The sequence below is a fragment of the Trichosurus vulpecula genome, chromosome 1, assembly GCF_011100635.1.
Source record: "Trichosurus vulpecula isolate mTriVul1 chromosome 1, mTriVul1.pri, whole genome shotgun sequence".
NCBI lineage: Eukaryota > Metazoa > Chordata > Mammalia > Diprotodontia > Phalangeridae > Trichosurus > Trichosurus vulpecula.
The window spans coordinates 11,132,196-11,158,265 of NC_050573.1; the positions used below are offsets into that span (position 1 = coordinate 11,132,196).

The window sequence follows — 26,070 nt, forward strand, 5'->3', positions numbered from 1 at the left end:
GGGCAGGGTGCAACGTTACTTAGTTGTGTAGAACTAAGGGAGTGAGCTCACTCTAAGGCACACTGAGTTTGAAATGACACCAGGATAGCCACATCCAGGAAGCAACTGGAGAGACAAGAGAGAAGCCGGAAGGAGAAGGACTGGCATCATCCACATGGTAATGCTTGTTTCTTTAAGACTAAAGTCACAAAGCATTTTCTTCACAATCCCTTTGCGAATCCACTAGGTCATGCAAAGGTTATCTCCCACCTATCTATCTCCAAACCAGTGCTTTCACTGGGTAGGGAAGTCTCAGGGAGGACACCCCTAGCAAAGCAGACCAGAGCTGTTCTCCTTTCCCAGCTTAGAAAGCTGCCCGGTGCATTGAGAGTTAACACTGGCCCACACAGCCTTGGGTCTGAAGGACTCCAAGGCCAGAGATCTGTCCCCTATGCTGGGGGACTCTCTCCATCCCCATTTTATAGATGGAGGACACTCGGGATCAGAGCTTCCATAACCTGCTCAAGGCCACACAGCGAAGAAGTCCCAGAGTCAAGTCTTGAACCCAGATGCTGAGGGTCCGGTCTCTGAGTACAGCCAGAGCCCAGCAAGGGAAGAAAGAAGGGCCAGGGCTGAGCACACCTCAGGGTGTTGTGGACGAGCAGTTACAGGAGCTGGCAAAGGAGACAGAGGAGGAGCCCAAGGAGGGAGCTGAAAGTGATCCAGGGCAGGGCACTGATGAAGAGCCAAGCGAGGAAAGCTGGCCACAAGGTCAAGGGTCACAGACCCCTGAGGAAGAGGAGAGCAGGAAGGAGATGCCTCCAAGGGGTCACCAGAACCTGAGCCTGGAGATTGAAGGCTGTGTCCAAACTGAGCTCAGCTGGGACCCTCATCCTTCTCCCCTCCCCAGAGACCCAGACGGCCTAGGACGATGCCCCCAACGTACTGGGGGAAGCGTGTGCATGTCTGTTCTCACTATAGCTTTAAAGTTGCTCTGTCAAAGTTAATTTGACGATAGGCGGTTAAATGGAACTGTGGCCCTTAAAAATGGGGAAATACCACTGTTGTCAGTGTCAGAAAAGAGAATCCCCAATGCCCCTCAGGATACTGGAGAACCTGGAACATGGGGCCATCAGAGAGAGGGCCAGAGTAACCACGACACACAGGAATACGGAGAATTATTCGAAAGAGAACATTCTCCTTATGCACTCTTGAAAATTGATGTATGTTTAAAAAAACCCAACAGGAAATAACAATCATGAGGCTTTACGCAGGATTAATTCAAAGATCAGAGTTCCAGAGCTAGAAGGAGCTCCAGAGACAGCGTCTGGCCCAAGCCCAGCTTGCCTCTCCTTCCCGGCTCCCCAGCTCCTTTCACATCTCACCTAGAGGCCCACCTTCTTCAGGAAGCCTTCTCCAGCCCCCTCAATGCCACCTACGGCCTTCCGCCTGCCAAGCAGCTCCTCCTTTACTGCCCGTAGCTTGTTGGTACAGTATTGTTTCTGCGACATTTCCCCTGCCAGACTGTGAGCTCCCCGAGAGCAAGGCCTGGGGGGGTTTGGCTGCTTTTACTTCCCTACTTTCCATCTATTCCTCATGCCCGGCACAGCGCCTGGCACACGGAAGACATTTAATAAACAAATGCCTGTTGACTTGAGAAGGTTACCGCTAACTTTGAAGTGGGCAGTTTGAGGAGCATGTAGGGACGGAAGCCAGATCATAAAGAATTAAGAGAGGAAAAGGCTGTGGAAGTGGACAGGTAATGGGTATAGACCATTCATCTGATCAATTTAGGAACTAAGAAAAGAAGAGAAATAAGGTGGAAGTAAGGAGAGGACACAGCAGGTCAAACGAATGTTTCAAAAGGTTTATTCAACAAATACTGCCTGAAGCCCTACTGTGTATTAGGCTTTATGGCAGGTACCAAGAAGGGTACAAAGAACTGTATGTACGGCTGTCTCTACCAACTTTAAGAGGGAGAGACAGAAGTAAGGTGGGGCCTGGTCCAAGCTGGACCCGCCCAACCGCTCCAACCTGCTCTGACCTCATCTCTGCTTCTCCCCGCCCCAGCTGCCTCTCATCACATGGACTGCGCCCTCCCCCTTGGCCTCCCTGTCTGCTGAGCTCCCAGCCATTTTTCGATCCTCCTCCAGAAGCGCCCCCAGACCTCATTAAGGTTCTCTGTCTTGACTCTCTAACAGTGGATATTCTAATTCTCCGCATTTCTCTCAGTGTCTGCTCTAGGCTCCCTATCCCTCCACCGCCTCGTAGAGTGCTTTGCACTTACAGGGAAATAAATATTTGTAAAATGAACAGTGTCTGGGTGTATAAACTGGTTGGACAGATGAAATATCTGTGTACCTACACACACAAACAGCGAGGTCACTTCTGGCTGGGCTCATTTGTTGAAAGTAGGATTCGAGGTGGGCTTTGAAATAGGGATGGGATTTCATTGGCAATGAAGAAGGGGAAACACATTCCAAGTGGGCCCACGACATAAGCAAAGGCAGGGAAACAGGAAATCCTAAGGCCTGAGCTTGCAAGGTTGGGGAGGCCAGCAAGGTGCAGAAGGGCTGGTTAGAGGGGCGCAGGAACAAGAAACTCGAGAGGGGGCTTGGAGGAAGACTCGGAAAAGCCAAGAACATGACACCAACACGTCGAGGCCTCACCCTGCCAGCTATTGACTGGGAAGAGCTGCCCAATCAAACTGCTATTTGTGAAGATTAATTTGCCCTCAGGATGGCCAGAAGGGGACTGAGAACAAACACCAAAAGAATACCGCAAATTTCCCAAGTACCCCAAGGTTCAGAAAGCGGTTTTCTCATGACCTCATGAGGTTCAAGTACAAGTTTTATCCTCATTTTACAGACTGACACGTGTGACTGCTCACACAGCTAGTAGGCAATGAGCTGGGACCAGAAGCCAGGCCTCCTGACTCCAGCACCATGCTCCCAATTACTCCATCTCCCTCCTGAGCTAGGAAGTTACTGCAAAGGCCCAGCACATGGCGATAGGAGACCAAGCCAAGACGGCCACGGCCGGAGAGACAGAACTGAGCATGCTTGAGAGATGGCCCAGGTCCCAGGAAAGCCAGTAGGCCTGGAAGGAAGTTCCCTCAGGGATGGGAACAGCTTTGGAGAAGAGGGCTCCTTCATCTTCCAAGCTCGAGAGTATGGATGGAAAAACAGTGGTTTGGGGTGAAGGTGGGGAGCTCACGCCAGACAGCCTGGACTGAAACTCCCTGCTTTGACAGGATGAGGGCTCCAGGGGCCACCAAAGAGGAATCATAAAGCCGACTCCATTAGAAGCACTGAAACACCCACAGATCGCTACAACTGAGGCTGCCCCGTCTTGTGTCCTGCTTGGAAGGCCTTAACTCTTTACATCCTCATATGTGATCAGGAGGCCATGGCATACCCACATGGCATGGAGGAGAGCTTTAAGCGATGGCGGAGAGATCACATTTAAATGACTCATGGCCCCTGCGTTCACGCTCACAACCCATTGTGGGACAAGCCCCAAACACAGATGACTCTATTACACAATGTGATCTGCCGGGAGAGGTAGACACGTGATGCTGGGTGGGGCCTCAGGAGCAGCAGGGAAGGTTTCATGGAGAAGATGCCCTCTGAGTTTGGTTTCAAAGGCTCAACAGGAATTCGGCATTTTAAGGGGCAAAGGGAGAACCTCCCAGGAATTCAGAACACCATGTACCAAGGCACAAAGACAGGAAAGCCCAGGGTTTGTTTGAGCAACAGAGAGAACCAGAGACAGAAAGATCATTGGAGGTGAAATCAGCAGGATTGGGTGTGATGCCCACCTCTCACATTTGGCATTATGTGATTCAGGCTAAGGTACATCATCCAATCAGAGCCTCAGCTTCTCCTCCTCTAAGACAGCAGCAAGCAATCTTCCCTGCCCTCTCTCACTTCCAGGGAAAGCATTTCTCACAGGAGGTCCTCAAAGCCAGGGCTGCAGAGCCACATACCAGGGATGTTGCAGAAGGCATTCCTGTTTAGTTGGGGGTGGACTCAAGGCTGCTGAGGTTCCCTTCCAAGTCTGAGATTCTACAGAAAAAGGCCTGGTGGCCCAAGGTGAGGGCCTTGGATCGCCAGCTGGAAAAGTAGGCCATTTACAAAGCTGGCAATGGGAAGCCACTCAAGATTGCTGAGCAGGTGAATGACATTACAACACCTATACATACAAAAAATTATTATGATGGTGGACTGAAGGGTGAATTGGAATGGAGGAATTCAAGGGAAAGGCTTCCAATCTAAAAATACAAACCCGAATGACAGAATCGAAGAATATTGGAGCTGGAAAGACCATCTGATCCAACCTCAAAATGTTACAGATGAGAAAATGGAGCTCCAGATTTGGGGGGGGCACCCCAAGATCATGGCAATTTAAGCGGCAGAGCACGAAACTTAACCCAGGTGTTCAGTGTCCTAGAATCATTCTAACTGAAAGACGATGAATCACTCTCTTCAGAAAAGAGCCATTGTGAAAACCTTCTGGAAGGAGCGGCCTGTCAGTGTATGACTTGGAAAGGACTTGGACAGGAGGCGAGCCCTTCAGGACAGGCCCTGCTACTCAAAGCTGGCCGGCCTCCACTTTGACTCTCAGGTAGACGCTGTTGGGATCCCAGCCTGGAGCAGTGAGAACACAATGCCCAGTCTGACCTGAATTGCATCCAAATGGTAAATGATAGCCCATCACGGACGATATTCTCATCACAGGGGAGCAGGGCAATTGGGAGAGCTGCAGCTCTCAGCATACAAGGGAAGGCCGCCGAAAACGGTATTATCTGTGGGCAGGCTTGGGACAAGGCGACAGCAGAAGGTAACCGGCGTTTGTCCAACTGCTCCCTGAGGCAGCAGCCTCTGTTCTTCTTAGGGAAGAAGGGCTACCAACTTGAGAGGACCTTTTTTATCTCGTAAACCTGCAGACACTAACACTGGTTTCCTGCTTGGTTCCCACAGCCCTCTAAAGGTCTACACTTTTCCCTTCAAAAGAGGCTTCTAATAACCCAGGGGTGGGGAACCTGACGCCTTGAAGCCTCGAGGAGGCTGATTAAGTACCTACTGTGAACACAGGGCTATGCTGGGCAGCATGGGGACGTGGAGGGTTCACAAGACTCAGTCCCACAGTCAAGTAGGTGCTAAGTCTGAAGCATACAAAACAAAAATTAAGTGCGGTAGAGACTCATGGATTCAAATGCAATCTTCTTTTTCTGCCCCTGGCACAGGGAAATAATCATGTTTGTTGATGTGTGCCAAGTTCATAATAAGAAAAATTTGAAAACAAAAAAAACCATTCCCCAATAGATAAGCAAAGGACATGAACAGACAGTGCTCAAAAGAATTACAAACTATTAACAAGCACAAGAAAGAACGCTCCAAATCACTAATGAGAGAAATGCCAACCAAAACCACTGAGGTTACACAGATTGCAGATTTGTGAAGATGAAAAGAACATGGGACTAGTCACATTGGAAGAGCTGTGGGAAGGAAAGGCACACTGATACATTGTTGGTGGAGCTACTGGTCAGTACCATTTTGAAAAGCAATTTGGACTAAACTAACTAAAATGCCCATACCCTTTGACCCAGAGATTTTGCCACCAGGCATATATCCCAAGGACATCAGTAATAACAAAGTCCTCACATACACAAAAATATTGGTAGGCTATTTTTAATGGCAAAGAACTGGAAACAAAGTAGATGCCCATCAACCAACTGGGGAATGGCCAAAAAACCACGGCACACGAATGCAATGGAATATTCCTGTGCTGTGAGAAATAACAAATATGAGGAACACAGAGATGTCTGGGAAGACTTAGGTGAACTGATGCAGTAAAGTAAAACAATGTAAGAATGATGACAATCATATAAACACCAACCCCTCTACCAAAATCAAAAGAGAACGTTGCAAAAGCACACACAAAAAATGCACAGACTCAAAGAAGAAATATGAGAAGACAAACACACCCTCCTCCTTTGCAATGGGAAGAGGTCCATGGGTGTAGAACACAGCACATGCTTTCTGATTTTTTTTAACGTACTGATTGGTTTTGATAATTTTCCCCCTCTTTTTCCTCTCTTCTAAAAAAAAATCTTATATATGGCGGGGGGGGGGAAGAGGAAGATCCCCTCTGGGGGAAGTGGGAGGAATATAAACAAAAGATATCAATAAAATTTTATTTTTAAAAAAGTAATCACAAAATTATGAAGAATGAGCATGGCCTCAAATGAGAGCTATGGGAAGACAGCTCATATCCACAAATCCACAAGTCTGGAAAGCTGCATATACTTTCAAACGTTTTCGGTATATTGACCATTTTTGCTGATTTTTTTCTTCTCCCTCCCCCTTTTTTTAAATATTCTTTGTCATATGGAATGGATTTTGGGTAAGGGAGAAAAGGAATAACACAGAGAAATTTAGGAGATGCAAAAACAAAAGATATCAACAAAAATTATTTAAAATTTTAAAAAATTCAGTCACTGCCCTCCAGAACTTTTAATCTAGTTACTCGACAGGCATTTATTAAGTATCTACGGTGTACCAGGTATTATGCTAAGCTCAAGGAATACAAACAGGCAAAAGGGAGTCCCTGATCTCAAGAAGCTCCCGGTCTGATGTACAAACAAGCTACAGATAGGATCAAATGGGGGATAGGACCCAAACCCAGATAACCGATTACACAATCATACACAAGAAGGGCCTGGCAGAAGTACAGACAGAGGATTACATGAGTCTGAATGCAGAGCGAAGCAGACTATTTTCTCTTTTTTTGTTACTGCTTTTTGTTTTGTTTTTTTCTCATGGTTTTTCCCTTGTGTTCTGATTCTTCTTTCACAGCATGACTAATGTGGAAATACATTTAATATGATTGCACATGTATAGCCTATATCAGATTACACACCATGGCGGGGGGGGGGTGGGATTTAGAACTCAAAATCTTATAAAAGCAAATGTTGAAAACTCAAAATAATTTTTTTTTTTACAAAGGAAAATCTCAGTTGACACTTGTAGCTCTTTGAATCACGTATAAGTGACCTCCCGACTCTGACTTGCTCATTTGTAAAATGGAGCGATAGCCCTTGCACTACTGACCTCTGCCCAGACTAGCTGCATGAGGCAAGCACTGGAGGATGCTGGGGCAATCTTAGTCCTGACTCTCTTTTGTAGATTCCAAGCTAGCTCTCAATTGATCACATTCTATCCCCGCTAACTCGCTATCCTCTTCCACCTCTTCTGCCCTTTGTAGCTGAACTCTTTGAATAAGCCTGAAAGGGGTCTTTCTAGAGGGGCCTCCACATTTCCTCTCATCCTCTTCTGACATCTCCATTTCCCCTGAAATCACTCTTTCCAAAGCAATCGATGATTTCTTCGTTGTCAAATCCAGCAGTCATTTCTCCATCCTCATTCTCGACTTCTCTACAGCCTCTAACACTCTCTTCTCTCTAGGTTTTCAGGACACTGGCTCTCCTGGTTCTCCTCATCCCCCCCCCCGCCCCCCGCCACCAACCGCTCCTTCTCTATCTCCTTTGCTGGATCCTCCTCCAGATCACTCCCTCTAACTGCAGGTACCCCTCAGGGCTCTGTCCTGGGCCCTGTTCTCTTCTCTATAATACTTCATCGGGTGATCTCATCAGCTTCCAGGGATTTAATTATCATCTCCATGCTGAGGATTCTCAGATCTGCCTTTCCTGTGCCAATCTCACATCTCCATCTGCCTCTCAGACACCTCCAACTAGATGCCCAGTAGACATCTTAAACTCAATATGCCCAAAACCCTTCCCGTCTCTTGTTATTCCCTATTACTGTTACTCCCAATCCTCCAGGCTCACAATCTAGGCATCACCCTTAACTCCTCACTATCTCTCAGCCCCCAAATCCAAGCCTATGCCAAGGCCTGTCAAGCTCTGCAACACCTCTCAAATACACCCCACCCCCTTCTCTCCTCTGACCCTTTCCCCACCCTGGGCAGCCCCTCATCACCTCCCACCTGTACCACTGCCAGAGCTGCTGGTGGATCTGCCTGCCTCCAGTCTCTCCCCACTCTGGCCCATCTTCTATTCAGCCACTAAAATGATTTTTCCGAATTGAAGATCCATGTTGCCCCCTACTCATAACTCCTGTGGCTCCCTATTACTTCCAGTATCAAACACAAAATGCTCTGTGGCATTCAAAGCCTTTCATAACCCAGTCCTACTACCTCTCCAGAGTTTCTACACTTCACTATCCAATTCCTACTCTTTGATCCTGAGACACCGGCCTCCAGGCTGTTCCATGACCAAGGCACCCCATCTCTTGGCATTCTCACTGGCTATCTCCCATTGCTGGAATGCTCTACCTCCTCCACTCCAACTACTGACCTCCCTGGCTTCTCTTAAGTCTCAACTGCGCTATCACCTGCTACAGGAAGCTTTCCTCAGCCCCTGTTAATTCCAGTGCTTTCCCTCTGTTAATTACTTCTCATCTACCTGGTATATAGCTTGGTTTGTATATATTTGTCTGCATGTTGTCTCTCTCCCCCATTGGACTGGAAGCTCCTCGAGGGCAGGACTTTTGCCTTTTTTGGTATCCCCAGAACGTAGCACCTAGCACATAGTAGGCATTTAATAGATGTTTACCGATTGACTGAAGTCACACTAATAACTGAAATATCTATGAAAATCAAATTAAAAATAAGGGTCAACTCATACAGATTGAGAGAATGTTTTGTTTTCAGAATCCCCCCAAAATATTATTTTCTGTATTTTATATATAATTTATTTGATAATGACAGAGAAGCTGTGTGGGAGTCCGGGAGAACCTAGCTCATGTCCTGTCTCCTCTTGACCCAGGAAGGTCTCTGGTCTATGGCAGATTCATCCCCTGACAGATGGTTCCCATTTTCTCAGTGAAGTACAAGGCAAGACCCTCAGCTGAGGGGATAGAGTGGAAGGCTGGAGAGAAGGAGAGGTTTTGAACGGCTCTGACCAGAGTGCAGCAGAGAATCAATGAGGCACGAGTAAAAGGTTTACCTTGCTACAGTGAGAGCCCAGTTGAGATTGGAGAATACAGCATGGCAACCCCCAATTCAACAGCCAGAGCTGGTCTCCTGGCCTCCAGACTCACCCCTTCTCCACACAACTGCAAAACCAAGACTGAAAGCTCGGTTCTGACCCAAGCTATTCTTCTGCTCAATGTCTCCCAGCTGCCTCCAGGGTAAAATGCTAACTGCCCAGACGGGTAAAGTCCCCTAGGATCTGCCTCCCTCTCCCCTTTCTGGGTTTCTCCTCCTCCCTCCCTCGTACTTTCTCCACTTCCCACCACAGTGGCCTCCTTGCTGCTCCCTGCCTTTATACTGGGTCCCTTCTCAGGGCCTGGAACCCCTCCATGTCAGCCTGCCTTACTCAATGCCAAGCTTTATTTAATGGGGACATGTGGGCTTCAGATCAAGGGCTTGTTGGATGAATGAAAGAGGAGCCCCTGTCCTGCCCACCTCCATCAGCCAGTAGGTGCTGGTCTCAAGCAAGTAAAAAGATCCTCCTTTAGAGAACAAAAGCCACAGCAAACAGGACTGGCCATGTTTGGGAGTGGCACAGGAGGATGGCACTGGCTCTGGAGGGGGCACTACTGCATGGTAGTCCCATCTCTGTGTGACCTTGGCCAGGTCCTTCTCCCTCTCTGGGCCTCAGTTCCCTCCTCGGTGGACAGTCCAAAGGCCCCTTCCACCTACAGACACATGATCCCAGGGGCTGATCTGCCCTTGGTCTACTTCCTCAGTCCCTGGAGGCCCTTCAAATGGTCGGCTGAGTCATCTGGCTATGGGACAGCTGAGGGGCGCCACAGTGCGCAGAGGGTTGGGCCTGGAGTCAGGGAGCCCTGAATGCAAAGCCTAGCTGCGTGATCCTGGGCGAGTCAGGGCCCACATCTACAAAATGGGGATCCGAACAGCACCTACCTCCTGCGGTTGTTGTATGGACCAAATAAGAGATGTGTAAGGCACTCAGCACAGCACCAGCACACAGTAGGTGCTTCCTTCAGTTGGGGGTTCTACTGGTGGGAGCTCTCAAGTCTCTTCTAATTCTCCAATTCCATGACCTGCCCATCACTAGCTTAGGCATTCTGGGGCCTCAGTTTCTTTAACTATAAAACTTTCACTACTACTTCACAGTATCGTCAGACTCAAGCGAGATGAGCTTTGTGTCTTATCCTTCATTGTCGGGGGATGATGACATGACTTTGATCTGAGTGAGCGAGGGCTGTGCAAGGGCACCGGCCTCACTTTCTCCTCCAGAGCCATCTGGGTCCAGTGGCCAGACACTCATCAGGACGACGGAAGACAGCCCAGGATGCACTGGGAGACCCTGGCCCTTTCAGGGGCTCACTGTGAGTGAGGTAACGCCCCATTCACTGAAGAGGCCTCTTTAAGAAGTGAGTCAAGGGATGGCCCCTTTAATCCCAAAAAAAAATTCAAACTGGAAGGGGAAAACCCTAAGGATTGCTGATCAAAACAGAAACAGTTACTACTGACATTCACTCAGAGCCAGGAGGGCCCAAAATATAGCCATTAAGTGGCGCTTACATAGGGACCTAGTGTTATCCAGTCTGTGAGCTCCAGAGGGAAATGGGTTTAAGGTTGAATACCTAGTGTGTGGAGCACTGGGGAGATGCCAAGATGTGGAGGGCCATCCCCAGAGCTGAGGTGGGTGACAGGAAGGAGTCTCAGAGATCTAGGGGTACGTGTTCCCTTTATAGAAGAGAAAGCTGAGGCCAGAGAGTCCAGAAGAGCTTGGACTAGCCTTGGGTGCTCTGCGCCTCAGTGCTGGGCCAGGGCATCAGAATCCTTTCCAAGCCCCAAGTTCTCTATATTCTCATCATCAGTGCGGTCTTCTTGTCTTTGCAAGAGCTCATTTTTATTCATTATGCTAATTGCAGTGTATTCTTCAGAAAACTGAGGGGGCCTCATTAAGGAAAAGCAAATCAGGCACTTTCCAAAGGAGAACACCCTCCCCTGTGAAGCAGGGTGTCTCTGGGCTCCCAGGAAGGACCCCCTTTTTCCTCCCTCTCTTTGACTTCCTATGGTGTCTAGAAAATCACGCTGTTCCAGTGCTGTGGTCAATAGCCCACTATCCCCGTTATCACACTCTCTGGCTAACACAATTATTTGAGACAGCTGATACAGAGCCACGAAAAAGGGATCTGTAACTCAACACTGACTTTTTCCAGTTTTATCTAGGCTTTAATTTTAAACATAAGTGGACAAAAATAGGCAGACCCCAATCAAGTGCTTTGGCCTCTGTGAAAAGGCAGGCTGGGGGATGGTGGAAAAAAGGGCTGAGCTTGGACCACAGACATGCCGGGAACTTCAGGGAGTTCCCACGATACTCACTGTGTCAGTTAAAAATACCTTCAATACCAAAAATGACAAAGGGTGCAACTAATCCTGTTAATTAAAGCCAAGAAAAATACATTCAGGTCCGAATCATTACATAGCCCGAACAGAGGGACTTCCACCGAGAAAAGAAATGTGTCACTGGTTTCTTTACAAAGCATATCGGCACTATAAATACTACATCTTCCCTGAGCTATGAAGTTAACCATTGCTGTGCCACTGCAGATGTGAGCCCGACTAAAAGAAGCCCATGAGAACCTGGATTCCTCCTTGGAAAACATTCACTCCTATCCACCAAATGCCTGTAAATTAGTCTGTGTATTTTCAATTTTGAAGGGTCAGGATCCATGACCCTGGAGGCCTTTCTCAATGGCATGATCCAGACTCTTGAGCACTGATGCCAATTAGGTCAATGCTTCTTCCTGGGATATGTTAGGATTCCTCTGTGAGGATGAAGGAGGTTTTTGTTCTGGGAAATCCAAACTTCCTCAAGAGCTCTCCAGCCCCCAAATCAAAACAAAGACCTTCCCCCCAAAATACTAATGACATATTGTCAGAAGCTTCTCTGTTTAGGGCGTTGGAATACTCATCAGTCATTATTACCTAATATGCCAATACCTTTTAGCTCTTTGGAGGAGATCCATGATACTATACCCCTCTTCCCACACACACTTAACAAACTGACCTCCACATCTGGCCTCCTCCTTTCACACTCCATCACTTTGTGCTCACAGAAACTTGGCTTCCCCCAAGAAGAAAAAGCCCTGCCTCCCTGCCCCTCCCACCTTGGGCTGGAGGCACATTCTCTCATCTGACCCCAAGCACACCCAAGAGGAGGAACAGGCATATCCCTGGCTTCTCACGGCCCCTTCCAGGTCCTCCCCACTATGCTGTCACTCAGCAGCTCTCCCCCTCAGAGGTCAAGGGCAGCCAGGCATGTCGCTCTCTCTAGATCCTGGTAGCATGTAGCTACTGGTAATTAAGCTATGGATCCTCTTTTCCCAAGAAATGAAGTACCTAGCTCACAGTCTTTCCTACCCCCACCCCCACCCCCACGCCTAGGGACTTCAACATAGTCCATGCCTCAAGGGCCTTGATCTCCCAATTCATCTCCCATAGCCTCCATCTTCCCTCCAACTCAGCTGCCCAAAGGAATGGCCATGGCCTTGGTCTTTGTCATTACCTAAAATAGCTCCAAGCCCTCAAACCACAACTTGGAAATTCCTCGACTTGTCCACGGCTTCCTATCCTCCCATATCTCTGTTCCTGCTTCTTCCTAAATGCATTCTCTAACCTCATCACAACCTCCAACCACTCTGTCTCTCCTTAGCTTTCCCCAAATCACAAGCCCTGCTCTGATGGCAAATCTTGACCCTAGAGTGAATCCCTTCTCTTTCCTCAGGCCCCTCCCCTGCCTATTGTTGCTCATCCCTTTCCAAATCCCAACCCTAGATCACCTTCCTAACGCCTTCTACTCAGAGAGTTCAGTAAGTAACATGGATGGACAAGTCAGGCGACTGCGGCGACTGGGTCCACACTCGGATTTCAACTTCACCATAACATGGCGATCCTTCTAGTACTTCCTTCCCATCCCCCCCATAGAGAAAGCAAGAAAAACAATGCCCATTACAAAACTGTGGAGTCATGAAATTCCTAAATTAGCATGAGGAGAGAGGAGAGAGGAGAGGAGAGGAGAGGAGAGGGTCCCACAGGCAGCTCCAACCCAACATGATGAAAACAGAACTCATCCCCTTTTCCCAAAGCCACCCCTCTCCCTAACCCCACAGAACTGCAGAATTTGAAAGTTGCTAAGGACCTCACAGCAGCTACCTAGTCCAACACATAAGCAAAAAGAATCCCCACTATAACCCCTTACAAGTGGTTAGATCATCTGCCAATGTGAAGAGAATGCCATCTATACTTTCCTCCAAGGCGCTGATCTAAAAATGACCACGACACAGATCCCTGGGGTACTCACTCCACTGAAGACTCTTGCCATGTTGACCTAGAGCCACGAACAACTACTCTTTGAAACCAGTCATCCGAGCAGTACTAAGACAATCTAATCATGTAGTGAGAGATGCAAGAGAGTCAGGAGCTAGTGAGGTTTAGATGAATCTGACTGTCCTGGGGCTAGAGAAGACACTCCAACTGGGCCTGGGAATTCTCAATCAAAAGAACCCGTCACCGTCATCAACATTACTGTGCCTTTTGAGAACAGATACTCTGCCACTGAATCAGCCAGAGCTGGAAAAAATGCCCACTGTTAGACAGCTGGCCAGCATTGAACTCAGGAAGCCTACAGAATGTACAGACTCCCAGTAATAATGGGGGCCTTCGGGGAGGGGGCCTGGGCAATGACTTTGTATCACCCAGGCCCAGAGTGCAGAGGCGTAACAATCTCATGAGAAAAGTAACAGTCCGGAATGCAAGCACATGGAGCAGAGATACATACACTGGGCATGTAATCAGTGTGAGACAGATAGGATACAGAACAGATACAATGAAGGATGAGAAATCTCTTGGGACTTTTCAGCAGCACATAAGCATTTCCTTCTTTCAGCCCAGAAGCAAGTCACTGTTTCCCTTGAACAGGATCACTGAAGCTAGTCCACATCTGCCTCCTCCACGAAAACAGTAGAGATAACTCAATCAAAAACGTGGCTAAAGTCTAGGCCAACTACATTCACAGGATCCCTCTCACCTCATTCAGTAATCCTGTCCAAAACAGCAACCAGGCTCATCTGGCACGACCTGTTGTTGCCGAGGCCATGTGGGGTTTTGGTAATCCCTACCTCTTCCTCCTCCATGGTTTCCAACAATGCATTCTAGAATGTTCTGAGGAATCAGTCAAGTATGCCGGCCTCTTGTTTCCAGACCCTGTCCTCTTCCTTCTTGGAGAATCAGGGCACTGTCCGTCTCCCATTGTGGGGCACCTCATTCACCTTCCCTCTCCCTCCTGCTCCTGAGGCACCCAGGCTCCCTCTCCTCTCTCCCGTACCCACCACAGCCAATCAGTCAAGCTGTGGACCTCTCTCACATCTGTGTCCTAGGGCCAGCCTGGTTCAGACCCTAATCAGGTATAGCCTAGATTGTTCCAAGTTTTTCAGTTTCTTGCCTCTCCAACCCAGCCTCCATACAGCTGCCAAAGTGATCTTCCTAAAACACAGAGCTGACCATGCCACAGTCATGCTCAAGAAGCGTCCATGCCTCCCCACTGCCTCTCAGGTAAAATACTAGTTCTGCTGGGCATCTAAAGCCCTTCACAATCTGGCCACCATCTAGCTTTGCAGACTGATTTCCCATTTCATACCCTCTAGTCAGACTGTACTACCTCCTCTTTCCCAGACAGTATATTCTCTTTCTCACTCCCATGCCTTTGCACAAGCTGTGCCCCCTGCCTGGAATGCTCTCCCTTCTCAGTACACTTATACTTCTTGGAATCCCCAGGCAATTCAAGGCACCGCTAAAGTGAGGTCAATCATACCCAGCTGTTAGCAGTTTTCCCAACCCTGAAATGACTTTGTATTTACTTTGGAATGTTTGGGTATCTGTGCCCATATAGCCTTTTCCCAACAGAATGTAGGCTCCTTCAGGGCAATGCCTGTCTTTTTTTAACCAAAGGCTTTGATGTAGAATAGATGGCACATTTGTCAAATTTACAGACAACACAAAGTGTGGAGGGAGGGCTAACAGGGATGAGGGAGGCAGAATTTAAAAGGATCTCTAGAAGCTGAACACTCCTCCCGGACTCCTCTGGTCCTCAGGCGCCCCTCGCTCTCTCCTGGTCTCCTCCTCCAGGTCACCCCCTCTAACCCCAGGTGTCCCTCAGGGCTCTGACCTGGGCCCTCTGCTCTTCTCCCTCTATGTTACTACACAGGAGACCCTCATCAGGTCCCCAACACTTGATTACCATCTCTGCTGATGGCCAGCCCTGGATCCCCACCCACCTTTCAGATACCTCCCACTAGATGTCCAAACATGTCCAATGTTGATCTGCCCAAAACAGAACTCATTATCTTTCTCCCTAGCCCCCCCAACCTCTCACCACACACACACACACACACACACACACTCTTTCCTAGTTACTATAGAGGCCAGCCTCCTCCCAGTCCCGCAGGCTCAGAACCAAGAGGTCACTGTAGACTCCTCACTATCTCTCTCCTGCCATCACTAAGCTTTACCAAGGCCTGAAGACCACTACCACATCTCTCCAATACACCCCTTCTCTCCTCTCACCCTGCCCCCACTCTGCAGCAAGCATCCTCTCACCCCTGGATCATGGCAATAACCTGCTGGAGAGTCAGCTTGCCTCACTCCAGTCCATCCTCCATTTAGCCTCCAAGTGAGCTTTCTGAAGTGCAGGAAGGACCATGTCACTCCACCCCCACCCCCACCCCCACCCCCAATAAACTCCAGTGGCTCCCTGTGTCTTCAAGGATCAAATACAAAATGTTCTGTTTGGCCTTCAAAGTCCTTGATAACCTAGGCCCTCCTCCCTTTCCAGTCTTCTTACACCTTACTCTCCAACACACAATCTTTGCTCCTGTGACACCGGCTCCCTGGCCATTCCACAGACAAGACACTTCATCTCTCAGCTCTGGGCATGTTCTCCGGCCATCCCCCAAAGCCTGAAATACATTCCCTCCTCATTTCGGCCTACTGATTCTTCCTTGGCTTCCTTAACACCCCAACTAAAATCCCACCTTCTACCCCTTCTAATTCTAGTGCCTTAGAGCGCTCCCTCGCTAATTATTTCCTATTTATCCTGTACATGACTTACTTTGCATGTGCTGTGGATCCCTGAGGGCAGGGTCTGTCTTTTGGCTCTTTTTGTATCCTCAGCACTCAGCACAGGGCCTGGCATATAGTAGGCTATTGACTAACAAGATGAAACTTAAAAGGCAAAAAAAGCAAAGTTCCAGATTTTGATTCAAAAACCTAACTGCACAAGTAGAAGATGCAGGCATGGCTGGACAGAGGTCATGAAAAAGATATGGGGACTTAAATGGAGTGCAAACTTGGTCCAAACGACTAGGGAGGTTTAAAGCTGCCTTAACAGAGGCGTGAGGGTGGCACAAGACAAAGTGGCATTCCTGTTGCTCTGCTCACAATACGTCTGGAACATGGATTCTGCTTCTAGGTAGTTCCTACATTGTAGGAAGCCTAAGGACAAGCTGTAGGATGTCTGAAGGGAAATGTGATGGCGGAAAGAATCGAAACCAAGACATGTGAGGATCATCCAAAGAAAAAAAGACTGGGCCTAGATCCCCCAGACCCAAAGAGAAAGGCCACAACAAGGCAAGTTTAGACCAGCCTTGCTTGGCCCCTGGGGCAGACCTGGGGCAATCTGCAGGGGAAGAGTCTTAGTCTCGATGGGCTCCCTGGGCCCTGCCTGGAGGAGGAAGAAGAGGAGGAGGAGGAGGAGGAGGAGGAGAGCCTGGACCTGGAATCAGGTGTGGGACATTTCTGTAAAGAAGGAAGCAGGCAGGGGTTACCGTCCAAGGTCCAGCCTCTCACCCCGAAGACTCTCTGGGATGGAGGGCCCTCCACAAGTGCCACATGCTGCTTGGGGGGGACCATGACCCCAACAGAAGCCAGGCTTTCCATCAACTGGAATGGAGATTGGGGGGGTGGGGGGTGGCGTTAATGGCACTGATGGTCCAATTCTAGCCACAACAAGCGCTGCCCCCTGGTGGCTGTTTGTATCCTCCATTAAAAAAGAGCCAGAAGCTACTCTCCTAGCCGCCAAACTGGAAGGGGGAGCTCGGGCAACCCCTCCTTTCAGAAGGCCAAGGCACATACAACATGAGGGAAAGAAGTGCCCCCTAAACCAGTGCTGACCCCAACTAAAAAGTACCTGGTGCTCTTTCCCCTTGACTCCCATCCCCTTGCCCCAGGGTTCAGAGCAGTAAAGGCCTCTCCCACCCCGCCTCCCTCTCACCCCACAGGGTCCATCCACTGCCAGATCCTGTCATCCCCCCCCCTTTCTCCCCACCATCCCCCAGCGCCTTCTAGCCGGCATCCCTCCACACAGTCTCCCAAGGGACATTCCTCAAATGCCCATCTGACCAGGTCACTCCTTACTTAGTAAACTCCCAATTACCTCCAGCATCAGAGAGCCAGAGCTGGAAGGGACAAATTCTTCCATTTGGCATTCAAACCCTGTATGATCTGGCACCATTCTCCATTTCCAGCCCCCTTACACATACTCCCCTTCCCAAACTTCATGAACTCCCCCACTGGCCTTACACAACACCCAGTCTTCATGCTGGAAACGTTCCTTCCTCCATTTCTCATCTTCTGGTGTTCATGGAAACCTGACACACTCCAGAAGATACTCTTGACATCCTTTCCAGGATGGTTCTCCCTCTATGGCCTGCTCCCCCAATATACTGTGTGGCCGGAAGACAGTATCAACTGTTCTTCTCAATATATCCTAGGTATTTTAGGCTTAGCACAAGATTTATGAAACTTTTCGGGGCAGATTGTAGGAGAAGGGCTCCTAAGGCTGCAAAAGAGGAGGCTGCCAAGAGATTACTCTGAGAGAAAGACTGCTGTTGGCTGCAGTAAGAGAAAGACTCACTGGAGCCTAAATTACAGACCAGACAGAAGTGCCACCAGGCAGCTCCTGCACAGCTTGAGGAAAGGTGTTTTTACACCCCCTCCCTCCCTTTCTCTCTAAGGCCAAGTCTGACAACAGGATTCCAATGTTTACAGGAGTTCAACATGATGAAATGGGTCAGACAAAGCATCTTATAGAAGGAGCTGAGATAGAGATTAATGATGCCAACAGGCCCGGAACAGGGTCTTTGAGGTTAAAAAGGGATCATTAGCTAGCAGAGGTGATGCCTGAGAAGGATGGTCTCTGGCATACACCCAGACCCTAATTCTCCTCGAAGTTATGCAAACCTTGTAAATCTGTAGCGAGGACTTGAAGCACCAAGCCTGGCTAGAATGCAAAACAGAAGGGGAATTGGCTGTTTATTTTCTCAGCAGAGGCCAAGGAATGTGAGCCCATTTCCTCTCGGCCCCACCCCACATACCACACAAGCTCCCAAGCCCCAAAGCCTCTGTCACAGGCCACCTCAGAACAGGGCCAGGCAAGGGACAGGGCTTAGCTGAGGAGGCCTCTTTGTTTCCAAAGTGCCAGCTTTCCCCCAACTTCCAATTCAAGCATCTGTAATGCTGAAGCAGCATATCAGAGCTAGAGAGGATGGCCGGATGAGGTTTGATGGCATGGGTCTTGGAATCAAGGCGATGATGCTGTTACTGCCGGTGGATGATAGAGCCATAGACACGGGAGGCACTGTCACTGCCAGTGGATGCTAGGGCCCCAGCTAGGGGAGAGGCTGCTACTGCCAGTGGATGCTAGAGCCCCAGCTAGGGGAGAGGCTGCTACTGCCAGTGGATGCTAGAGCCCCAGCTAGGGGAGAGGCTGCTACTGCCAGTGGATGCTAGAGCCCCAGCTAGGGGAGAGGCTGTTACTGCTGATCTAAAACTAATTAATATGGAGTCCTGTGCAAAGAAGCTGCAGAAAGTGCAGCGGCCTCAGTGAGGAGAGGGCTCATCCAGGAGAAGCCCCGAACCCAGGCTGACAGGACAGGGCTGCAGTTCCCCGGTTCACCTGCCTGCTGTCCTCATTTAGAAAGGGGAAGTGACGAGGGAATCTCTCCTTTAAGCAGCCAATTTGCCAATGCTGTGCAATTCACTTCCATTCCAAGCTGATGCCATAACAGACCTACCTGCACAGGACAGACCTTCATTATTCAAAGTCATGGAATGTCAAAAACAAGGCACTGACTCTTCCTAACAATACAGGCCCTGAGGACTCTTGAGAGGTGGTGGTAGAGAACATGCAGAGAGCCAGATCTGCCATGGCAAGTGGGGCCGCCCTCCTTCTCTTGAGGCAGCCTGGGCCAGGCCAGCCATCGGCAGCGTGGATAGGGCCACCTCAGCACACCTAGCATCAGTCCAGTACCTTGGACATCACCGTGTGCTGAAGGGGACAGAGGCAGTCAGGACTGTGGGAAGTAGATGCACAGCCGGAGGAAGGATGACCGGGGGGCATGAAGAGCTCCAGGCCTCCCGGGGTGTCCTGAGGGGAGCCTGACCTGCCTGCTTTAGTACCCTCTTTAAAGAGCTCACCTACCAGCAAAGATGTAAGGGGTCAGACAACCCACACATCCCTCTCCTACGGCCCCACACCAAAGAAGCACAACATGTTCAGGAACCAGCAAAGAATGCAAAGGTCTGCTGTATTCCAAGCAGGAATGTTATTCCTTTTTGGAGCCAATCTGAAAATAATTTATTATTATTTGGAACCCTCATGGGGACACAGCTGCAGAGGGACAATGAGCAGGGCCCAGAGCTGGAGGGAAGGGGAGGGGGCTGAACTGTATGTGGAAAACCAGGCAGGACTTTCAAAGATTTCAAGCAGCTCCTGACCTTCTACAGAAGCCCATCTAATGATCACCAATATTCTCACTAGGAGGCTCTGTGGCTACAAACCATGGAATACCACGACCTCAGAAGAATCAAAGTCTCAGGTGACCCAGGCAAGGCAAAGCTGCACAGAGGGCACAGGCAGCTGTGTGCATGTGAGAAATGGCACAGAAGAGCTCCCTGGGGACGTGTGAGAGTGGAAGAAGCAGGAGGGCTCCAGGGCCACCTGATGACCAACCAAAAGCTCTAGAATTGGAAGAAAGCCTCCAGCGTGCTGAGTGGGGAAGGGGAAGAAAGTATAAAATGCCTGCTGTGTGCCAAATGCTTTACAAATACAATTTTGCCTGACCCTCACGGCAACCTTGGGAAGTGCTGATGTTATTCCCATTTACAGAAGAGGAAACTGAGGTAGATAGGATCGCACATCATTTGAGCTCAGGCCTCTTGACTCCAAGCCCGGCGCTCACCTGGGTGGATGTTTCTCATAAAAATTACTGAAGGGCCAGGACAAGAGGCAGTGTGGGGCAGTGGGAACCAGCCTAGGCCTGGCATCTGAGGAGCTGGGTGGAAATCCCAGCCCTGCCATCTGTTCAGACAAAGGCCTGTCACTTCATCTCTTTGGGGCTTGGTTTCCCTCTCTGTCAAAGGTCAAGGTGGGATAGATTATCTGAGTTCCCTAGCACAGAGAGCACAAGGAAAGAAGGTCTGCAGCGGCTCAGTCTGCACCCACTTTGAGGAGGTTAGGGGCACACGCACTGAGCCCCACATGGGACAGACCCAGGTCAGAAGCAGCAACAAAGTGGAGGGAGGGACAGTACACTTATTAGGCTCCTACTATGGGCTAGGCATAGGGCTAGGGGCCAAGGACCCAAGGACAAAAGCAGCCAGTGCCCTCAAAGAGCTGACATTCTGGGGAGAAAAGACAGCCACAGAGAAGCACATTGAATGGAATTACTCGGGAACACGGGCAGAGCCTTCAAGGGATCCAGGATTCCCAGAGGAAGGTGGGAACTCTAGGCCTGGGGGACAAGACAGTGTGGGCCAAGGCTGCACCTCCTACCCAGGAAGGGTTTAGACCGAGATGATCTCCAGAGGTTTCACTGGAGGAGTGAGGGAGTGTGCTTGTGCATGGAGGTGTAAGTGTGAGTGTGAGTGTGTGCATACATGTGTGTGTGCTTGTGCATGGGAATGTGTGTGCACTTGTGCATTGGTGTGTATAGGTGTGTCTTTGTGTGTACATACGCTTCTGCATGGCAGTGTGCAAGCACAAGGGTGTGTATCTGAGCTAGGTGAGCAGGAAAGGATGAGCCAGACCACTGCTCCTGTCACAATAATACACCTGGAGCCGAATCAACACTGTCACCCATGCTGGGGAGATAATACAGGGGGGACTTTCTAAAGAAAAAAGTCAGTGTGTCCCCTCTAACCCAAAGTGCTTAAGCTCCCCCTCCCAAGGAGCATCCTTCTGGGCCACGGCATAGCACCGAGGGCCTCCCAGGAGCAAGCGGCACCTAGCCCCCGGAGGGTAGAGACCAGCCCCCTCCGCAGGGACTAAGGAAGAGTGTCCTGGGAGGGGAGTATATCTGCTGGCAAATTGTGTTGCTATTTAAAAACACATCCCAAAACACAGCCCAGATATACAATATCTTTTCTGTTGTGTTTATAAAAATTCTAATCACATGGGCAGGACCATCCAGAAACTGCCTTGAGAGTATTTTCCCTTTCAGCAAATACTTATATTGACCTCTTTTTAAAGGCATAAACAAAGCCAATGGCGGCAGGGTGGTGTCTGTTTTTATCTAGAGAAGCCCTGAGAAAGCTGGGGTGGGGGGGATCCTTACCTCAGCCTCCTTCTGCTGAAGGATCTGGTCCTTGTCAACCACCTCGTCCCCCTCCGGCCTGAAAGACACAAACACACAGCACGGCCCGGGTCAGAGGCAGCCAGAAGGCGGGCCCCCAGAGGCTGCACCTCCGTTCATCCCGCGGCCCAGGAAGCCCCAGCTCCTGCCAAATAAAACCAGGCTTTGGGGCTCCTGGCACCCGCTCTTCTTCCTCCAGGGTCTTCTAAAGCACTCCTCTGTGGGAGTAAGAGGGGGAGGAAAATGGGGGTCAGGGCAATGGCATGGCCAAGAGCTTCACTGACCTGGACACTCCTTATCAGGAGAAAGCAGTGAGGTCACTGCAATACTCCCTGGAGTCCAGAGCCCCGGGTCCAAACCCCTATTCTAACACTAAGTGACTTGGACCCGTCATTATCCTCTCAGGAACTCAGTTTCCCTGTGTGTAAAAAGGAATTCCTGCCTGAACCAACTCCCGGGACTGACGAGAGGAGAGTACTTGGTGAACCTTAAAGCTTCACACAAATGTGCATTTCATTCACCGTGATTTGTTTTCAAGTGTCTACCTGCTGATACTCAACCTGAACTTTCTAAATAGCGCAAACACTTCAGGCGACCCGAGACAGAAAGCAGCCCCCATAACACGGAAGAGGATTTCCCAAACTCAAAGTCCTTGGGGTGGGGGTGGGGGGAGTACTGGAGGCCAGAGCAGGAGGGAACCAGAACTCAGGGTCAAACCCAAGTGTACAGAAAAGCCCCCGGAGGAGGAAGCCAGCCCCTGCAGAGAGCAGCCCCCTCCACTCTGGCCACCCACTTCAGGCCCGGGCTCTGCACCACACTCCCCCGGCCCCAGGCCCTCACCATCCCGGCAGCCAAGACCAAGGGCCTGGACCCACTCACCGGCCGCCGCGTTTCAGCCTCTCCGAGCGGAAGTTCTCATAATGCAGATCCTGGGTCACTTCCTGTAGGTCCTGCATGTGCGTCCTGAAAAGAGGCCAGGGCACGGGCTGGGTGAGTGCTCTTTTTTTAAGTCAATACCAATTTGTCACTGTTTCTTCTCCAGAAGCTCTCTCTTTCCTTAATTTAGTCCCTCCCACAGGCTGACTGCTCCGGTCATTGGGCACCATCAACACATGCAAAAATACCCACTCGAGTACCCACAGCACCCATCAGATTGTCTAATGTGACAAAACAGGAAAAGGAGAAATGCTGGATAACATGTGGGAAAATTGGAACTCTAATGCATTGTTGGTGGAGTTGTGAGCTGATCCAACCATTCTGGAGAGCAATTTGGCCAATTCACATAAAGTGAGACAGAATTCTGTAGATCTCCATTTGAATACTTCCTATTAGGGATGTGGAGCATATTCTGCATGTAGCTATTTAAAACAAGCGTTTTTCATATTCTTTGATCACTTGTGAGGAATGGTTCTTAGTGTTACATATTTGTGCAAATTCCCCATATATTTTATTTTAAAAAACACATAACTTATACATTAACATTTAGGGTTGGACTAGAGACTTAAGAAAAACATCAGAAGAAAAGGAAAATAGTCTGATACAGAGTCCTGTACAGAACAGGGGAGAGAGAGAAGACAGGTTATGAGGAAGGCAAAAAGATACACACACACATACACATAGACACAGACACAGAGACACACAGAGAGAGAGAGAGAGAGAGACACACACACACACACACACACACACACACACACACACAAGATGGAGGGAAGGGAGGCCGGGCAGCCAGGGTCAGGGCTCTAGGCTAGTCATCTGGTTAACGTAGTTTCCGGCAGGTCCTTTTTAAAGGCTGTGGGATTTGTCCAGGGCTCAGCAGTGCGTATGTTCAATGGGCTGTCTTCTGCCAGCAGGCTCTGGATAGATAGTATGATGGTCCTGATTTCCTACAGGGGTGGCCACTTGTCCAAACATATTTCCTTGGGTGTCCGGCTGGGATAGTGGGGGCGTGACAAACTTCACAGGAGGAGTATCCTATGGGGAAGGTGCAGGAAAACTCCAAGGAGCACTTGTACTTTGGATATGCTGTCCCAGCTGCCCCATGGATGGTCTCAACCCAAGTGAATGGACTGTCTGACTATGGGAAGGCAGAGATTCCTTCACCTCCAGATATCCACAGAGTCATCAGTGCCTGTCATAACCTGTTGCCCGGGGATCCGCCGGCTATCCCAGGCGTGGCCCCTTACAGGATGTGGCAGCAATACCGGCAGCGTCCAGGTCGCAGTTCTGGGAGACCACAGAGGACAGAAGGCAGAGGAAGAGAAAAACCCAGGCAGCAAATACATATTTTAAACGCCTGTGACATCTATGCGATGACTTTTCCTACTCTACATTTTCTCTTCTGGCTCATTCCAGCTCCCTTCCCATGACCCCACATGGCTTCACTCATGCATCCCAGGGAGTGCTGTCCCCTTGTAACACAGCTGGCTGCCCTTGTACAAAGGGGTCTGGCCCCAACTCTGTCTTTGGAGATACCGTCAAAGCTTACAGCACATTCTTCCAAATGAGGAGTTTTACAGAATACCATGCCAGCCCTGCCGGAGGCTCTCCTGCCCACACCACCCAGGCCTGTGGCCAGCTGCCCTCACCCCTTCAGTGGTCTCCTCTGCACATAGCAGAGGGCTGTCAACAACCTTCCCTCCCTTAAGCCGGACTGGCTTAGGCTGCCTCAGCTCCATCCCCCAAGCTCTCTGGGATGGGAGGCCTCCCCAGGATCCCTGTGACCTCCCCGAGGCAGTTTGCACATTAGAATTTGTACAACAGTTATTCGTGTATCCATCCTATCCATCACACTACATTCCAAGCTTCTTGAGAGAACTCTCAAAGGCAGCTCTGCTTAGCAGAGTGACCGCACCTAACCAGGCACTCATTTCATGCCCACAAACCCTCTGTGTCCCCCAAGACTCTGCCCCAGGTCCCTTCTCTTCTCCCTCTGTCCCATCTCACTTGGTGACCTCATCAGGTACTTGGACTCAACCACCACCTCTGTGCAAATGATTCCAGCCATCATGTCCCATGGGAGCCGCGGTCCTGAATGACATCTAACCATAAACATTTCTGAGAGCCTACTATGTGTCAAGCACTGGGGATACAGCTAATAAGAGAAAGACAGTCCCTGCTCTCTATAAAGGAAAGCATTGGAAGAGGTTTGGTCCTCTCCAACTGGAGGACAGCAGAGGCTGAGGGCGGGGGAGTCAATGAAGGCTGGCACAAGTAGCGTGGGGGTGAGATCAAGAGTGATGAGTTCATCCTGGGAGTTAAAGCCAGGAAGGGCACCAGGTGCCAAGGAGAGCAAGGATCCCAAGTTGGATGCCCCAGAGCCTACAGGTGTTAAACCCCTAGTTAAGTCAGGCCCAAACCCAATTAAAATGTAATTGGGAAATGCTTAAAAATATAAAAGCATATAAAGAATGGGAATTGGTGGTTTGCTAAGTCACTATGTAGCTTACAGGCTTCCATTTCTACTCGAGATCGACCCCCACCACAGACCATCTCCTCATCTTCCCCTAAAGCCTCTTCCCAGCTTTCCCATGACTTCCCAACTTCACCCACGGAGGGTGCCGCCATCCTGTTACTTTGGCCTGAAACCTCAAGGTCGACCCCATTCCTTACTCAAACTCAACCCAGGTGCCTGCTCTGCTGCCCAACCTTGCTCATCCTCCCTTCCCAGCATCTCTCTGCTCACACAGCCATCATCCCAGACCGGCCCTCATCACATCTCACTCAGTCTATGGCCAGGCTTCACTTGGTGTCCCTCCTACTCCAGTCCAAGGTGATTTTCCTAAAGGTCACCCCATCCAACCCCTGCCCACTTCCTCTACAATTCAGCCACACTCAGTTCCTTGTGGTTCCCCACACACCACACTCTATCTCCTGGCTGTGAACCTCTGCATACACTGCCTCCCTCAGGCCCTAGGCTCTCCCCAGCACCTTCTCAAGACTCAGCTCAAATCCCACTTTTTGCAGGAGGCTTTTCCTGATCCCAGCAGGAAATACCACTCAAGAAACTCTGGAAAGAGCTGTGAGGGGGAAGCCAGTGGCATTGATGGCTTCTACCAGAATACAGGCCTCTCGAGGACTCTTGTCTGAGACTCCTGGCCTTGGCCTTGGCTGTTGGGCTTGAAGCAGTGAATGAGATGGGACATGATACTGGGCTGGGAGGGAAGAAGAAGTGGCAGGAAACAGGTACTAGAGCCCAGGAGGCTGAGTCAGCTCTGGGGGCCTGCAGCCTGCTTTCCTCCATCATGCCCTCAGTCCAGTACTACCTGACCAGCATAGAAAAGGCAATCAAGTGGCACTCCCTACTGAGGCTGGCATTGCTCTGAATCAGTGTCTGAAGCTGGCATCAGGAAGAAACCTGGCTCTTCCACCAGCAAACAGATGCTGACAGGGCTCTACTTGA

The 26,070-nt window shown here is 49.8% G+C and overlaps 1 protein-coding gene across 1 annotated transcript in view; it reads right to left on the reverse strand.

The window, feature by feature from the left end:
- LOC118833436 (septin-2) overlaps positions 1-26,070 on the reverse strand; it is a 136,588-nt gene that overhangs the window by 49,960 nt on the left and 60,558 nt on the right. Inside the window, exons 10-11 of the mRNA XM_036740794.1 lie at positions 22,551-22,634; positions 21,654-21,711 (exon numbers count right to left, since the gene is read on the reverse strand). Coding sequence (XP_036596689.1) covers positions 21,654-21,711; positions 22,551-22,634 — 142 coding nt within the window. The remainder of the gene's footprint in view (positions 1-21,653; positions 21,712-22,550; positions 22,635-26,070) is intronic.